Here is an 18,788-nt window from a genome sequence, read left to right as displayed (position 1 = left end):
GGAAGATCCACTTCCGCGTTCAGAGCACAATAAGAGTACCAGAGCAACTTGCGTCCAGCCAACACCGGACTGTGGGGGCAGCCCTTTCTCTTTCCTCCAATAAAACTTGTGAGAAACGCGATGCAAGTGGGTCCTGTCTCTGTTCTGGTCTTGACAATATAAAAGTGCATATTTTTAATTATTTTACGTCAAGAAACGTGTCTATATTTAACATGAACGTGCACCTCACGTAAAGGGAGCTGACATAAATGTTAACCGTCTTGCTTCTACGGGCACCCCAAACCCACAAAAAGGCTGGGTAAAAAAAAAAAACAGAAATAAAACTGCGTTTTGGTTACTTTTAGTCTACGTAGTTTGCACTCCATTGTGCTTTTTCGGTTGCTTTACACTCTACAATGACGTTCACAGGTCAAAAACTACACAGTGTCCCTTTAAACAAAGAAAAATATAGTAGGATAGCTTCATGGACCTTTCATTTTTTAGGCTAATGCCAAATACTATGTTGGATGACATTTTGACAGCACTAAACAAACAAAAACTGTTTTCCTTTCAGTCCCACTGTGTACCGCCATAAATATTGAGCCGGTGCTTGAACTACATTTTCCATGATGGACACAGGAAGTAGTGTTTGTTTAAATATGGTGCATACGTGAAAATAAATACTGTTGTAATTTATTTTAGGACATTTTAAATTTTAGCTCATTATAGATATTTTTTCTCGTTTTAATTAGTTGATCTCATCTTTCAAATTCAGTACAAATAAATACATTTTTAAACATATAATTTATCTTACTAGATAATTCTAATTACTGTCTGATGTGTGTGACCTGTATTGTATAAAATACTTGCCAAGACGATCAATTTATGCGCCTGATTTGTCAGGACCAGAACGGAAGTAGGACCCAGATGCGTAACGTTAATCACAATTTTATTGAGATGTGGTGGAAAGGCAGTGCCCACGATCCTGTGCTTGCTGAATGCGGAAGTGGATCTTCCAGAGCGGGAGATCGTGGTGTAGTAGACGAAAAAACAGGTCATTAGCCGGGACGGGAAAGCAGAACGTGGTCGGGGTCAAAAAACGGGTCGTAGCCGGAGACAAACGGGGAAAACAGGAACGGACGGGTGGAAAACGGGTGACAAAACTGGACCGACGGGAATCAGAGTCAAAAATGCTTGCTTTGTGAAAACAGACTGACAACAGGCTAGTGAAAGGACGGAGCTTAAGTAGGACGGGGAACCAATCAGGAAGCCAGTAGCGGCTGGCACCAAGCAGTCATCATGACATAATTACCACTTTTCTCACGTTAGAAGCACCTATCAATCTCCCTCTAAAAATTTACAATTGTTTTTCGAATTTAAACAAAAAGAAGACTAGTGTTTTAGTCTACAACTGCTAAACTTGCGTAAATAAACCTCTCCAATGATTGCATTATATTTCTGTTTTTGTTAAAAGTTATCCACTTCTGGTTTTAAACAAGCACATGTTATTGGGTTTTCTTAATATTCTGGAGACGGATTGTGTTTTTTGCACGAAAATAGAATATGCAACCAAATAAACCGCGTTTTCATGTTTATAGGCTAGCATGCATCGTACAAGCGCAAATGGTTTGATTACTTGTGTAACGGGTGTAATAATAACTTTTGTTTCATTGAAATTCCTGCTGAAATATGTGTATAGTTTTTGGTAAGTGTCCTTCAATGGTGAGTCCAACAGTGCCACCTGCTGGTATGGGGTATGGTTTGTTTTGGCTTTTGACATGTGACCGGACCGGACCGGGTTTTGTTGGCAGTCTACAGAGCGAGCTGCCAGCGGTAAGACACATCTTTTGGTGCTCCACAAAATAAGTTAATTTTGAACATTATAACCACAGCTGACAAATCTCTCAACATGCACAGTAATCTGATTGATGTTGTCAAGCTGTTTGGATTTATTTTTGTTTTGTTTCTGTTGTGCTAAAATGTTAATTCCCCTTATAGAGATCAAAGAGATCAAAGCCAGCAGAGAAGCTAAAGTTGTGACTCATTTCATCTGCAGCAACTGTAATAAAAACCTCATCATCCAGTCCAGCGTGAATGAGGATCTTTGGTGGGACAGGTACACTGCGGTTACACTGGAAAAAAACAACAAAGAAAATAATTCCCTCAGCCTAAAAATGGAGACTGTTAGCAACGATTTCTGCTCATACTACGCTTTGTCTTCGAATAAAAGCAAGAGATCAAGACTGTAAATAAGGCAATCTTCAAAGCATCTTCATTTGAGTGCTTCCGTCAAGCTAAGTTTCCACAAAATCGCCCTGACATTTAGACAACGTTGACCCTTTCCCGCACGCAGTTATTGTCCAAGAACACCGTGTACTTTGTCTGAAGGTTAATGGCGCTTTTCTCGAAGAGTAAATTTCAGATGGCGATGGCTTTATCTAAAACCCGAAGGCGTTTAATTACGTATTCATATTTTGCGATTATATTTTCGTGTCAAGGCCGGCGGTGGGTGCGAAGAACAATATTGCGCGATATAAATTATTGAATTCCATTACTGGTGCAACAACATGTAAAAGAAGTGCGTGGGTTAGCAACATCTGGGCGTTAGCATGACATGACTGCAGCTTTTAGTTATTTGTTTTTTACTCGGCGAGTCACGACAATTGTGCTCGCTTGCGTCACTTTTGAAGGGCGGGGGAGACGACGCCACGCAACAAAAGGAAAATCTCGTCTCAAACGCAGCAAATTTTGTATGTTTTTCGCATTTTACAATAGTTAATCTCATTTTACCGGTGCGGTAAACAAGAAAAACAATCTTTGAAGCCCCAGTGTTTAATATTTGACCTCTAAAAAGCACTGTATTGTTGAATGCTAATGGAAACCAGTGCCAGAGTGGACAGTGTAGCAGCAAGATTCCAGACAAATATGCCGGCGACCTCAAGGTAGGGAACCCACTATGCAAAAGAAATACAAAATTCTCGCCCCATGTTTTTTTTTTTTTTTCTTTTTTTAAATAATATTGGTATGATAGTTCATGTATATTTGCGTGAAATTTAAATCAATGAGTTTCTCTACCATTAGGAGGCACTAAATATTACACACTGTACCTTTGAAATAAGAAATATAATATTTTCCAACAAATGTTGGTTAATGTAAACTACGAGAATATATCTAATTTAGGGAAGAGAGATTTATCTTTAAATACTTTGAAGTTTCCGATCTTTGAACGTCCCACAATTCCAATGCAGTATACAAGTGAATATATCCCTTTTTAAGCACTAAATTTGATTATATGCGTTAGAAACTTAAAAAAGTTAGCTCAGAAGTATTTTTTTTGTATGTCATTTGGAGGGTTGGGTAGGGTTACTTTAACTTGATTACTTTCAATTACTTTTGGATTACTCCAATACCAAATATGCTAATAAAAGACAAAAGACACTAAATATAAATAAAATTACCAAATTTTCTTGCAGGCTTGGGGAGTAACTGAATACATGGAACAGCAAAAATGATGTTGGCAATCTGTTTGGATTTATTTTCATTTTGTTTCTGTCGCATTTTATGTTAGTTTTGCCGGAGATCAAAGAGATCAAAGCCAGGAGAGAAAGCTTACCACGTGTTTTGAGTCATAATTTTATTCAGTGACATTTTAATTACCGTATTTTCACCACTATAAGGCGCACCTAAAAGCGTTTATTTTTTTCAAAAGCTGACCATGCGCCTTATAATACAGTGCGCCTTATATATAGATTGAGTCGCAAGGTCTCGCAACTAAGGCAAGCAGCTGCCAACTAGATTTGCCCCCGAATGTGAAGTAGTCCACGGTGTATGCTGCAATATACATATACTGGCGTTTCATTTCCTAACCAATGTGTCAATCATCATTTGAATCTGTCTCTACAGTATTGGCTAAAGTTATTCAGAGGGAAAGGAGGCTGGGTCCTTTTTAGCATTTACAGGCTTGCATAGGCTAAAGTGGGGCAAAACAAAGCCTGCAATTGGTTGAAAAGATGAATGTGAAACACGTTAGGTTTCTCTATGGCATGGAGTCTGTATTTGTAAACAGGAATTATGGGCTAAACAGACAGCAAGCAACAACCAACGTCCATCGATGCAGAGATGCTTCTTAGCGGATTTTTCCGAATGATACTTTGAATGACGCATTTGAGTGATTCGTGACATTGTACAGACACCGTGTCCGTACGTGTCTGGGACACGTATTTGCTTCTTTGCGAGCCATCGGAATGTTGAGGGGTTAAAAAGTTTGACTGAATATCTGACTGTTTTGTCAACGTTCCCATTGTAGCGCCTTATAGTCCGGTGCGCCTTATGTATGGAAAATATAGGACCAAAAAATATTTTCAGGGGGTGCGCCTTATAATGCGGTGCACCTTATAGTCGTGATATTTTTTTACGTGAGAGATCATGGTTTTAAAATTTGTCTTCATCAAAATATCTCATTTCATGATGCTTATAGTTTATTGCGAAAGCAATCACAGGATATGTCTCCTTAAAATTGGGAGAAAATGAACAACCGTCTGTTGGATGAGAATTTTGCTTCATTTTACATTTTCTTATTTCACAAAAAAAGGTTAAAATATGTAAAGATTTACAAAAATACTATTAAAATATGTCAAAAAGTTAAAAAAAAATACCAGGGTGTCCCCTGCCCGCTGCCTGGAGATGACTGGGATGGGCTCCAGCACCCCCGCGACCCTAATGAGGATAAGCGGTACGGCTAATGAGATGAGATGAGACATGTAAAGGAATAGTGTGTATTAATTTACCATCACATGTCGCTGTATTGTGTATTGCAACTTAAAACTGGTGCTAAAAAGCCTCAAAATGACCACCCGCACTGTTTCTCTTAAAGAAACATGTACCCAGGTTTTTGCAATGTTTTTTGGGGGGTACCCGAAGCAGAAAGATCCCAACCAATTATACCAGCTTCCTTTAGGTGAGGCTTATTTTCTATAAAATAAATTCAAATTTCTCGACGTACAGGTATTTTGAAAATGTTTGTTTGTATCATATCTCATATCTGTTAGCCTACTTTTTAAATCATTATTGTCTTTTTTTTTAAATGACTGAAGTTTCGTTCACCACCAGATGGCGCTAGATAATACAAATTTTCCGAAAACATGCCAACGGCTTTTTCATGTGATGTAAAAAAATGCAAATGTCTTGACTTATGAGTATTTCTTGTTATGATAGTTTCATGTATTTTTGCTTTTTTCTAAATGAATATTATTTTTTTAATAAGGTGAAATTCATTTGTTACCACTAGGAGTTGCTAAATAATACACAAAAAGAGAAAAAAAGAGCTAAACATTTCCAACGTATCGTTTTTTTTTTACCTGCATTACAGTAAGCTCAAATCTGTAGATGGAAAATACTCAAAAATAGGCAAAGTAGAGTATTAATTGATAGTAAAAGCATAATGACAACAATCTTCTCTTTGGGCTTTCCACTTTTTGGGGATCTCATCTACTCGGTTACCATACTTAAACTCCGGTTGCTTTTGTGTCTCAACCTGGGCTGGAAAAAAAACAGAAAATTGTGTGTAAGAGACGTTTCGTAATATTTTCAAGGTAGCACTCTCAGTTTATGCCGAGTCTCTTCGTGCTACGGGTGGCCGACTACACCACAGTATTCCTCTGCCTGTAAGGAGGAGGCGGTAAGACGTTCCCGGCTTTCATAGCCGCCTCGGACAAATACTCCTGGTTTTCGGCCACCGCAGGCCGGATGCGTCCGTTCTGCCTGTAGAAGAAACGCGTACTGCAGTCCTGCAGATACTCCGGGTTGTGCATGGAGGCTTTCGGGGGCAGGCTGTGCTGCCAGTATTCGGGATTGTCAAAAGACGCCTTCTTGCCTTTCTTATCCACCATGATGGTGCCTCCGGTGATGCCTGAGTGCGAGACGTGTCCGGAATGCCCCGGGTGGAGGGTGTGCGACGGATACGCCGGGTGTGAGAGGTGACCAGGGACCAGGGTGTATCCAGAAGAAAGAACCGAATGGCCGGATGCGGATTGGTTGACTGTCTGTGATGCGGTTAGGGCAGCGGTGTTTCCTGGGAGCGAGAAGGAAACGGTGGGGTTTAATCCGTTTTTGTCCCCGGCGTTGAGAAAAGTGTTCAGGTAAAGTGGCTCATTGATGTATTCTTCGCTCCTGTGGCCGCCGGAGAGGTTGGCGATGGAGGAGGTGGTGGCTATGTGCAGAGTGTGGCAGGCTCCTCCGTCGACCGTGGCGTGGGTTTCGCCGTTTCTGCGACGAGTGATGAACGGGTTCTCCTCGACCGGGTTGGTGTATTCTGAAAACATGGAGGGATTCATTTCACAATATTTAATTTGCAAAAACAAAGAGCAGGACTAGGCCTGCACGATTTTGAAAAAACAGACAAACAACAACTGTGATTTTTCAGACGAGTATTGCGATTTCGATGCATTGTTGGATTTCAAAAGAAGTGTATTTTCTGTGTTGGTTTTGTTTTGTAAGTACTTTATCATTGTGACATGCTTAAACCTTAAGACCTTACTAAACCACAGTTTAGGAACAGAGTTTTAAGTGAAAAATATCCCAGTTCAATGTGCAATACCCCACTTTTAAGCGCAGGGTTTGGTAGGGTTACTTTAACTGGATTACTTTCAATTACTTATGGATGACTCCAATACCAAATATGCTGATAAAAGACAAAAGAAACTAAATATAAATAAAATTATTAAATTGTGTGCAGGCTTGGGGAGTAACGGAATACATGGAATGGCAAAAATGATGTTGGCAAGCTGTTTTGATTTATTTTCATTTTGTTTCTGTCGCATTTTATGTTAGTTTTGCCGGAGATCAAAGAGATCAAAGCCAGGAGAGAAAGCTTACAACGTGTTGTGAGTCATAATTGTATTCATATTTCGTTTCTTTTGTCTTTTATTAGCATATTTGGTATTTGAGTAATCCAAAAGTAATTGAAAGTAATCCAGTTAAAGTAACCCTACCCAACCCTGCTCAAGACTTTACTAAACCACAGTCAAGGAACAGAGTTTTAAGTGAAATATCCCAGTTCAAAGTGCAATAACTTGGGTGTGAATAGTTTTATATTTTACAGCTGAATACTTTATATTGGAGGTGAACTCTTTCTCATCTTATTAGCTGTACCGCTTATCCTCAGCAGGGTCGCGGGGGCGCCGGAGCCCATCCCAGCAATCATCGGGCAGTGGGCAGGGGACACCCTGAACTGATTGCCAGCCAATCGCAGGGCACACAGGGACAGACAACTCATTCGCTCATTCGCACCTAGGGACAATTTGGACCGGCCAATCCACCTGAAATGCATGTCTCTGGAATGTGGGAGGAAACCGGAGTGCCTGGAGGAAACCCAAGCAAGCACGGGGAGAACATACAAACTCCGCACAGGAAGTCCGGTAGCTGGATTTGAACCCACTCAGGAGGTTCCCAAGACCTTAGAACTGTGCCGCACACGCACTAACCACTGTGTCGCCGTCCAGCCCGTGAACACTTTATATTTTTTCAATTTTTTATTTGTTTATACTGTATACTTTGCCAAATGAACATGCAAAGGAAGGGATACATTTTATTCAATTGGTTACATAATAAATGTTTCAAAACCCATTCATCCACCTTATTCATTGTTGAGTTATTGGATTTGAGGCTCTGTGCTTCCAGATGGAAAAGTAAAATTAAATATATGCCTCCTGGCCTGGGACCAATTTCTTTTAGCCTAATACGGCCGGCGACTTAAAAAAGACTTTGGAGGTGTTGGGGTTTGTTGTTTTTTCTAAGCAAATAACCCTTCGTAGAGTTTTCTGCGGTTAAGTGGTTAGCACGCCTGCGACACAGCTCTGAAGTCATGGGATGAAATCCAGCTACCAGCCTTTACTGTGAGGAGTTTGCATGTTCTCTCCGTGCTTGCGTGGGTTTCCTCCGGACCCTCTGGTTTCCTCCCACATTCCAAAGACATGCATGTCAGGTTAATTGGCAGGTCCAAATTGTCCCTAAGTGTGAATGAGCAAGCCCCTGTGTTCCTGTGTGCCTTTTGACTGGCTGGCAACCAGTTCAGGGTGTCCCCTGCCCACTGCCCGAAGACAGCTGGGATGGGCTCCAGCATGCCCGCGACCCTACTGAGGATAAGCAGATAATGGATGGATGGATAATGGAGTTTATGATTGTCTTGATACCTGGGGCAATTGGGTTTGGACCTATTTGTTTTCAGAAAGTGCATTTGTAACGAAGAACAAACTAAGTTCTGTTTGGTTTTATGGTATTTTTTAAGCTGCTAGCTATTCCATCATATTGTCTTATTTACATATATATATATACATTTATTTCAGATGAAACGGGGTTCCTTTTGTTCAAAAACTTCTGGTCGGCCCCAAAAATATATACTGCACTTGTAGTTCAAATTTAAAGTCACAGATTTGAGCCTGTTTAAAAAACAAAACAAAAAACTGACGTTTGTATTAAAAATACAATTACATAAATAATCTAGTGCTTTTCAGCTCATACGGTTTTCTCTCCCCCTTTGGCAAAAAAAAAATACAGATGACAAATTCCTCGCTGTCGAAAAATGGAAATTGTTTCCTGTTTTCAAATGCACTTTTTTTAACCTACTGCTCCTCGGGTGAAGTCCCTTCCCCCTGGCGCATATCATTATTTGAAAACCGTCGTGTCCAATGAGCTCTACTTATTCCGTTCCGCTAAGTGTGTTTAATCATTCCAGTCAAAGCAACCTGAATTTTTCTTCTCTCGCATGGTCGTGGCGTACGGATCCGGTTCCTTCTCCCCCTTTGACGCTCGCTCAGCTAGGAGTCCGGTTGGGTCGGCACTGTAACGCTGTCCGGCACAGTCTCCCCGTCCACCTAGATGGAAAAAAGCAACACAGAAGTAATGTTTTGTTTACCATAATTGTTCCAATCTAGAACAAGGGTTGCCAAGTCCCAGGCATGGGTTTTTGTTTGCCAGTCTGCCTCGAAGGCCAGCATCTCAGAGTCACATAGTCACTGTGGATGTTGACACTGGTGTTTTGAGGGTTCCAACCAAGCTTCTAGTGAAGGACCTCTAAGATGTTTACTTCTCAAACTAGAGACCAATGTTCCCTCTAAGGTGCGTGCGTGAGCAATCGCGCACTACCCGCACATTTTTAGCGCACAAGAAAATCTATCCAGCGCAATGTTCCCTCTAAGCTGCGTGTGTGCACAATTGCGCACTACCCAGTGCTTTTCCGCGCACAAGAAAATCTAGCCAGCTCATAATTATCAGGGCTCGAAATTGCTAATAAAGAAGCAAAATAAGTCAAAGTTACAGTGTATAAAGGTAAAAATACACGGGTTCCCCTGACGCTGTGATGCGGTATTTTGAAGTCAAGGTCGAAGTAGATCCAAGTTGAGTAAAGTCACTAGAGTTTTTCGAGAACCGGCTTCTTCGGCTCGGCTCACTAAACAGAACCGGCTCTTTCAGGTCCCAAACGGCTCTTCGGGTTGTTTTTGCTTCTTTAATCCCTACATGACCAAAAAATATGTAAAATTGTGCACAAAATGACTTTAAGGAAGGGGGGAATAGAACAAAAAAGAAAAGAAAAAATACCAAAATGAAAAAGTAGTGAAAAGCTGAAGAGAAAAAAGAAGGAACAATTCAGAAAAAAAGAAAGGAAAGAAACAAAGGAAAAAAGTAAATAGAGAACAAAAAGAAAAAAGTAACAGCGAGGAATTTTTTTTAAAGGAGTTAAAATGAAATAGAAAAAAAACTGGGAAAAAGAAGAAAAAGTTTGTGTTGCATTCAAATAATTCCAATCATACTAAGTCAATCTTGTTGCAAACATTGTACTTCCACAAAAAAATATGATTAAATACATGTTATTATTAAGCGACAAAAGATACCAGGAAAAAAAAATGGAAATCTTGTGAAAGAATTGTTGTAAAAACAAATGACGTTTGTAGGCTGTACAACTTTTGCAATAATACATTAGTCAATTCATTCAAAAGTGAAAAATAATTTTGCATTGCCGGAAACTCAGCAGAATGTAAGTTGATGTCAAGTTTTGGACATGTTTGATAATGATTTAGTTGCCACACTTGGGATTGCTGTTGCTCACTGTTGCTTCAAGCGTTGCTCACCGACTTTGTGTGAACGCTCAGACCCGTGGAAAATTAGAGGGAACATTGCTAGAGACCCTTGTCCTCTTGCTTGGTTGTGCAGTGAGGCCTTTCACATCTCTTTCTTCTCAGGTGAGAGCCTGTTTGTGCTTTTCTCGGAGGGAGTAGTACTCACTATTGTAAAAGTTCTTCCGTTTCTTGGCAATTTATTGAACTTGAATAGAGTCTCGAGTGTCACACAAAAGTTCTCTTTTTCAGCCCATTCTGAAAGTTTAATGACACCTATAGATTTGATGCTCTAGATACTGGAACAACTCAAAGCAAGGTCTGTTTTATTGATTTTCTAACCAGCTAAACTGTTTTCAGCTATGATAACATCATTGCACAAGGGATTTCTAATCATCTAATAGAAAACACAATTAGCAAACACAATGTACAACAAAGACCCCTTGTAACTTCGCGCTTCGGTTATTGCTGGTTAAATCATTCGCGGATGTTGAATTTAATTGATTTTGTCGTTATTGTCATTGATATCATTGTGTCGTGCATTGTGTTCTGAGAGCAGGGTAAGATTAGGGATGGCGTTTTGGGTTAAGTGGATATGACTTTCTGTGTCCGCGAATGTGATTGGCTGGTGTTACTGTCTGTGTGAGCCACTGTAAAAGGGTGGTGTATGCTGTCGGTCAAGCAGCAGGCGGGCACTGCCTCCATGGACAAATTGGAAAGCATAGCAACCGCTAACTAATAGCGGCTCGTCACATTGAATAGAAATTCATCAATTTAGTTGAACTCTGAGTCAGGTCAGAATTGCGCAACAAAATGCACATCCCCAGCGGGATTTCTAAGGATTATAATCTGGTTCCACAAGCGACTGGGGTGGTGTCAATGAGAAGGCAAGAGCAGTGCTGCTGATCCGCCCTACTGCTACCGGCCAGGCTAACACATTTCCAAACCACCGCTGCGGATCTTGTATCTTGCCAACCAGGTCCTTTAGCTATGAAATGGACACCTTGAAGCTCCAATTTGTGGGAAACTGCTACATTCGGGACATTTTTTTTTTAATCATTGCGGATTGCTGGCTCAATCAGAGGACAACTGATGCTAGGGTGCAGCTAGCCGGCCGATTTCTAAATTGCTTTCTAACACTGGGAGAAGACTTCTAATTTTATTTTGCTTTTGTGTAACAAACAAATCATTCATTCAACTGCAAGTATGTGTTGATTCTTACTATTTGTAGATTTATAATTGTTATTTTGCTAGAGTCGTATACTTTCAGTCAGTAATGATGTCATCACGAGATAAGCTTAACCCTTTGTGGGCTTTTATGAAGGTGTGACGCTACTTTGCGGATTTTCACTTTTCGCGACTGGTTCTGGTTAACAAAACTGTGAAAACCGAGCGATCTTTGTATTAAAACACTGAAGTGCTGGTTGCTGGAAATGGGCCTCTGTTTTTAATAAGTTTGCCCACCCCTGACGAATAAAAGTGAAACTGCAGTTTCTTCAAGTCCTTCCTACCTGGTCCACTAGAAAGCACAGATCCAGCCACAAGGACGCTTGATCTCGGGGAGACCTGCTTCCTCAAAGTGCCATTGCATCGTGGATCGTCCTGTTTAGCACGGGCAAATCCTCCGGCGGCCTGCCCACTTAAGGTCGGGTCCTGGGAAACCAGACAGGTGGCGCTCATGGGCGGAGGAACCGACGCCACACGCTGCAGTGTGGCCAGCAGGTCCTGCCGGCTAAAATTTGGTTCCTGGTAGGAAAAAATGGTTTGGGATAACAAAAATGTGAGTAATTATCGATTTTCTGATGTAATATGTTACAAGCAAATGGCCTGGCATTGCTGGGCCGATAGAAGATTGGATTCAGCTGCTTGGAGTGGTCGGTGGTCGGTAGCTCCAGTAGCCAATTTGGCTGCCAGGGAGCTTTAGAGACCCCACAAAAGCAGACTATTGGGGGTGCCTTTACATGAAACCTAGCTAAAGACACTAGCGGAGGCCTAAGGTCCCGTTTCAGCTGTTTTGGAGCCTATAAGTCACACACACACAAACACTCAGACACACACATGAGCACACACACTTTGGGAAAATATAAAGTAATTTAGAGATTTAGAGATCAGTGGCTAGATTGAAAAATTAAGTATTAAAACAATACAAAAAATTGTAGAAATACAGGCAAAATTAAAACAAATATATCGTCAAATAAAGAAAAAAAATCCCATAAATTCGCTATTTGCTGAATTATATGCTATCATAAGCATTTTACTTTGAAATGTATTTCTTAGTTTCTTATAGTTGGTGAACAAAAGACAATAAAAACAAGACGAAATGTGGTCAAGAGAATACACGTAAAATTGAAAAAACTATACAGAGTAACCCCTCCGTATGACATGGTTCGCCTTTCATGGACTTCACGGATTTTAATTTTTCGTTGTGTTCTGATCGGCTCTAGTAGCTCTTTAGCGCCGCCCTAGTGACTCCCTGGAGCTTTTTCAAAAATAATTTAATCTGAAAAAGAGGAGGTGTGGGGTAATATAGATTCTAAAATCGGGTTTCTGTAGGAGGACACATGCAAACATTCTTAATGTTTTTAAATGTTGTAAAATGTTTAAAATTTAATGAGTAACTGCTACAGATACATCTTCTTTGTTTTGATCTTTTTTAAAGGCGTATTTAAGGTTTTATGGGCCTATTTTTGTTTGTTCGTTTAGGTCTGTTATGGCTCTTTCAACATTTTGGGTTGTTGACCCCTGGGCTAAACAGTTCTTAACACAACGGGTATTTATTAACAATTAATACATGTTTACAGGTACAGCATACAGTATTTTTTGTAAAAGGTAATCTTGAGCATTTTAAAATGGTTTTATTTTTTGGCTAAATGTATTACACATAGTTTAGTTGTATAATAATTGTAAAAGAATAAAATGTGTCTATTTTGTGGGTTTTGCCTGTCATGGGCTCTGTTTGGAACATTAAGCCTGTGATAAATGATGGTTCACTGTATAAAAACCATTTAGTTAAATAGTATAAGTAAAATCCATCCAACCATTATCTGCACCGCTTATCCTCAGTAGGGTCTCGGGGGTGCTGGAGCCCATCTCAGTTGTCTTCGGGCAGTGGGCAGGGGAAACCCTGAACTTGTTGCCAGCCGGTCGCAAGGCACACAGGGACAGACGATTCGCTCGCTCATTCACACCTAGGGACAATTTGGACCGGCCAATTAACCTGACATGCATATTTTTGGAATGTGGGAGGAAACCGGAATGCCTGGAGGAAACCCAGGCAAGCACGGGGAGAAGATGCAAACTCCACACAGGAGGTTCGAGCTCATGACCTCAGGACTGTGCCGCACATGCGCTAACCACTGCGCCGCCGTGCTGCCATAAGTAAAATCAATATTCCTTATTTCAAGATATATGTTCTTATTATCAAGAAACAGGACAACACTGTATCTTAAAACAGGAAAAATCATACCTAAATTGAGATAAATGTACTGCCATCGGGATGCGAGTTTTTCCACTGTTTTGATTTCCACACTCTTTTTCAGGCTGCTGATCATATTAATAGCAAGTTTTGTTTATCGAACGTTATTTTAAATATCTAACAATATCACGGTTCACAGATCTCTTAACCAACAACTTCCCGTGGTGTGTCTTAGACCCTGGTGGCACCCATCCAAATACATAAGTCCTAATGAGTTTCGTTTCTTAAGTGTGGACCATATAGCCAGAGTAGCTAATTTACCATATTTATGGCTAGATTAGTGTTTGCAATTGTAACTGTTGTCCAGCCAGGAGATCACGGCATTATACAACTTTGCAGCAATGGGCCAAAAACGGAAATCGATGTAGAATTTATTTTTTATTTCTAACAAAAAATCTCTGGTATTCAATCATCTGAAATACCACCCACACCCCCTTATCTACCTGACCGTATTTACCACAAATTTCTATTCTGCTTCCATCTTATTTCTTTCCTAATCCTCTCACACACTTTTGAACCACACAAATCCTGGAGAGAGACAATTCTGCAATATATTTCAATGTTGCACGGCACACAGTTAGTGTGTAACATTAACTGACAAGTCGAATTCAAGGAACATTATTTTATTCTGTATCCTGGACGGATCAGTAGCTGTGGTCCGCCTGCAGCTGTTACATGAAACCACTGAGCTCGTACTATGCAGTAATCTGTTGCTAGATTTTCAACATCACTTTGGCTCGCCTTCTCATTTCTTTCCCTGGTTTTTGATGTTTTGAGTTTAGTGCTGTCGAAATATACATATTTAAACTTACTTAACACCGCATTAAAGCTTTAACATGTTTTAACTGTGAGATCAACTTCAAAACTACGTTAACTCACAAATAAAACGTACAAGGTAAAGCTTTGACATGTTGTAACTGAGTTAAATCTTTAAGGATACTTTAACTCAGTGTTAAACCGTATAAGTTAAAACTTTAAGGGTTGTTTTAACGTTTGAGTTAAAGTATCTTTAAAAGGTTTAACTCAGCTACAAGATGTTAAAGCTTTACCTTGTACATATTAATTTCAAGTTAATGTAGCTTTGAAAATTATCTCAGAGTTAAAACATGTTAAAGTTTTAATGCAGTATTAAGTACCGTATTTTCCGCACTATAAGGCGCACCTAAAAGCCCTTATTTTTTTCAAAAACTGACCATGCGCCTTATAATACAGTGCGCCTTATAAATGGATCAATATTAAGTCGCAAGGTCTCGCAACAAAGGCAAGCAGCCACCGACTAAATTTTTCCTCGTAGGCGATGTGGTCCATGGTGTATGCTGGGATACATATGCGGGCGTTTCATTTCCCAGCCAATGTGTCAATCATCATTTGAATCGATCACTATTGGCTAAAGTTATTCGGAGGTAAAGGGGGCGGATCCTTTTTATCATTTACAGGCTCGCATAGGCTAAAGGGGCAAAACAAAGCCTGCAATTGGCCGACAAAGATGAATGTGAATAGCAAGTTTGGTTGTCTACGGCATAGAGCAAACATGTTTTACCATTCTGTATTTGTAAATATTTTGTTCTCCTGGATTTACTACACTCACGGATATAAGAGGACCATGGTTGCACATTATTATTGAACGCAACGACTTCGGTGAGCTACTCCGGCTATATATTTTCCCAGTATCTTGTTTCAGAGTGATATCGATGTTTCTGTGATGGGTCTTTTTCTAAATTAAACTCAATTCCGAGTGTTTATTTTCATATGCATAGTAAAGTTGCGAGCGAAAAAGAAAATAGAAACTAAGGAATGGTTGGCATTTCTTGAATCCCAAGACTTTAACCTTCCGAATGATATTTGGAACGATGCATTTGAGTGACATCGTATGGACACCGCATCTGCACGTGTCTACGACACGTATTTGCTTCTTTGCAAGCTCTCGGAATGTTAAGGGGGTAATAAGTTTGACTGAACTATCTGACTCTTTTGTCGACGTTCCCATGTAGCGCCTTATAATCCGGTGCGCCTTATGTATGGAAGATATAGGACCAAAAACTATTTTTTGGGGGTGGGCCCTATAACCCGGTTCGCCCTATAGTGCGGAAAATACGGTAAGTTAAAACATATAGGTTAAAGCTTTAGGGCTTGTTTTAACTTTTGAGTTAAAGTATCTTTAAAAGGTTTAACTCAGTTACAACATGTTAAAGCTTTACCTTGTACATATGAATTTTGAGTTAATGTAGCTATGAAGTTTATCTCAGAGTTAAAACGTGTTAAAGCTTTAATGCAGAATTAACTAAGTTAAAAAATATAAGTTAAAGCTATAGGGGTTGTTTTAACTTTTGAATTAAGGTACCTTTAAAAGGTTCAACTCAGTTACAACATGTTAAAGCATTACCTTGTACATATTATTGTGAGTTAATGTAGCTTTGAAGTTTATTTAAGAGTTAAAACATCTTAAAGCTTTAATGCAGACTTAAGTAAGTTAAAATGTATAAGTAAAAGCTTTACGGGTTGTTTTTACTTTTGAGTTAAAGTATCTTTGAAAGGTTTAACTCAGTTATAATATGTTAAAGCTTTACCTTGTACATATGAATTGTAAGTTAGTGTAGCTATGAAGTTTACCCAAGAGTTAAAACATGTTAAAGCTTTAATGCAGACTTAAGTAAGTTAAGACATATAAGTTAAAGCTTTAAGGGTTGTTTTAACTTGTGCGTTAAATATATAAATATACCATCGGTATATAGTCTTTGTTGGGTAAATTAGTGACAAAAAAAAAATCAAAGCTTTAGACTAAAAGCTTAAAAGTAGAATAACTTTACGGACCTAACTCTAGGTATAAAGCATCTTCAATGAATTAACTCAGAGTTAGACAGACTTGTCAGCGTTCCCGTTTGCAGTAAGTAATTAATTCAAAATTGTAAAGCTGGAATACATTTTTTTGTGCTACTTCTCTGCTAGAAAGCAAATAAATTGTCACCTTTGACAATACTGAGTCATTTTAAGCTTGAACTCAAACCTTTTAGAGTGTCTTTACCCTGAAACCCAAACTTCAAGCAGTTTTAAGGTTTTTCACTGTTTTTAAAGCTCTAACTCAAAAACAAAAATCTGTAAAGCTGCTTCAATTTATGAGTTCTTATGTGCTTTAACTCTGTTTCAATAATCATAAAAATAATTATATAATCACACAAATGTACAGGCCACATTTGTAAAAAGTAATTCTAAGCTTAACTTAAAACTCCACGACTTAATAACAGCTCTAACAAAAAAAAAAGCGAGTTTAAAGCCTTGACTCAGAGTTAAATAAACCAAACTAGACACCCATGCACCACAAATACTATTACTACTATCTATCATATTGTGTTAAAATTAGAATATTGCGAGATATAAGTTATGTTTTTTATAATGCGATTCAAATGGAAAAATGTCATTTCATCTGGATTCACCTGGAATTTTATAATTAATTAATTTATTTATTAATTCATATTATTATAATTTTTTTAAGTCCCCCCCTTTTTTCTAATTTTTAAAAAAATATTTTTCTTTCCTTCTCCCCTGAATGGTATGAATGTGTGGCTGAGTGTGTTGTTTAGGTGGAAAATGTCATACTTACAAAATTGTTTTTCAATGGAGACCCTATGCTCTCCTTCAATTTTCCGTACCACCATTAAAGAGGAAATGTAAACAAAAATATTGGAAAATAAATCAGTCACCTGGAATATTGCAATACTGCCTTTTATCATGCTTTTATTGCTATTTAATGCTTTCTGTAAACTAGTTTACTTTTTTTATTGGATTCTAAAATGTTGGCTATTTAAGTTATTGCATAATCATCAATATCAGTACAAGAGATTGGTTATATTATTTTTCATTTGTAATGAATCAAGATGTGTAACATTTTTTAAAATTGCATTAATAAACCTAAAAAACTTGATCACAAAACTAATTTTCTGAGACAGTCCTGTATATATAACATTATGGAAGTAAAACACTGACATTCTCTCCATTTCCTGTTACCTAAAGAGCTTCAAGTGACAATCCAGAAGAGAATACCTTGCTGGGGTCCATGCGTGTTTGTGACGTGTAGGTCAGAGGTGGTATGTTGAGGTTGCGAGGCACCACGTACTCCTCAGCATCCATCAGCTCTTCCAGCTCTTCCTCTTCCAGGAGACTTTGGAAGAACTTGCTATCGTTTGGGTTTGGCAGCTTCATATGGTCATCCCCCTGAGACGGGTGACAAACTCATTTTAGCCCGGGGGCCGCATGGTAGAAAAAAAACCCTCTCACTGGGTCCGGACTAGTAGATTAAAAATAAATAAAGAAATACAGAGAGGGAGAGAGAGAGGGAGAGAGAGAGAGAGAGAGAGAGAGAGAGAGAGAGAGAAGAAAGAAAGAGAAACAGCAACAAACTGACAAAGAGGGTAAGAGAAAGATAAATACATTGAAAAAGAGAGAAGAGAGAAAGTAATAGAAGGAAACAGATAGTCAGATGGAATGCAAAAAATAATAATAGAAAACGACATAAGAAAAAGAGTGAGAGAGATAAGGACAAAGAAAAACAGGGAGAAAAGAAACTGAGAGGGAAAGACATGAAGAGAGAAAGACACAAAGAGATAAAGGCATGAAGACAGAAAGAGAGTTAAAGACATAAAAAGAAAGAGAAAAAGAGAGTTAAAAACAGACAGAGAAATAGAGTTAAAGGCATAAAGACACACAGACAGACAGACGGACGGACGGACGGACGGTCGGACAGACAGACAGACAGACAGACAGACGGAAAAAAATGAAAGAAATAGAGACAGAAATATGGAAAGTAAGAAATTAAAAAAAAAGAAAAAAAAAAGAAAAAAAAAAGAAAGAGACAGAAAGTAGTTCAAATGAGAGAAAGAGACAAGAAAATAAGAGAGGGAGAACACTATTAGGAGAGAAAAAGAGAGTCAGAAAGAAAGAGACAAAAACAAAGACAAAAAAAGACAGAGATAAAAAGAGAAAAACAGAAAAAAGAGAGCGAAATAGAGAGACAAAAAGAGAGAAACAACATATAGCGACAGTTGCTTTGTGAGTTAATATATTTAAATCAATCCACCGCTCATTTTTCTCATGCTCTTCTCCCTGTGTCCCTCACGGGCCAACTTTAAACTTTTCGCCGGCCTTATCAGTACCACGGGCCACATGCCTGACACCCCCTGTCTTGAGAGCACACGTGCCTTGCTAAATTAACCACAGGATGTCAAAGCATG

At 39.0% G+C, this 18,788-nt stretch overlaps 1 protein-coding gene across 1 annotated transcript in view; it reads right to left on the bottom strand.

Moving 5' to 3' along the window:
• Positions 1 to 3,075: 3,075 nt before the first annotated feature.
• The window catches only part of erbb4b (erb-b2 receptor tyrosine kinase 4b), a 434,153-nt gene continuing 418,440 nt past the window's right edge, over positions 3,076 to 18,788 (bottom strand). Inside the window, exons 25-28 of the mRNA XM_088353033.1 lie at positions 17,602 to 17,772; positions 11,600 to 11,834; positions 8,721 to 8,849; positions 3,076 to 6,289 (exon numbers count right to left, since the gene is read on the bottom strand). Coding sequence (XP_088209159.1) covers positions 5,619 to 6,289; positions 8,721 to 8,849; positions 11,600 to 11,834; positions 17,602 to 17,772 — 1,206 coding nt within the window. The 3' untranslated portion in view covers positions 3,076 to 5,618. The remainder of the gene's footprint in view (positions 6,290 to 8,720; positions 8,850 to 11,599; positions 11,835 to 17,601; positions 17,773 to 18,788) is intronic.

Source organism: Urocampus carinirostris, chromosome 14, assembly GCF_059441175.1.
Source record: "Urocampus carinirostris isolate Australia breed hairy pipefish chromosome 14, RoL_Ucar_1.0, whole genome shotgun sequence".
Classification (NCBI taxonomy): Eukaryota; Metazoa; Chordata; class Actinopteri; order Syngnathiformes; family Syngnathidae; genus Urocampus; species Urocampus carinirostris.
This window is presented reverse-complemented; position numbering and strand designations above follow the sequence as displayed.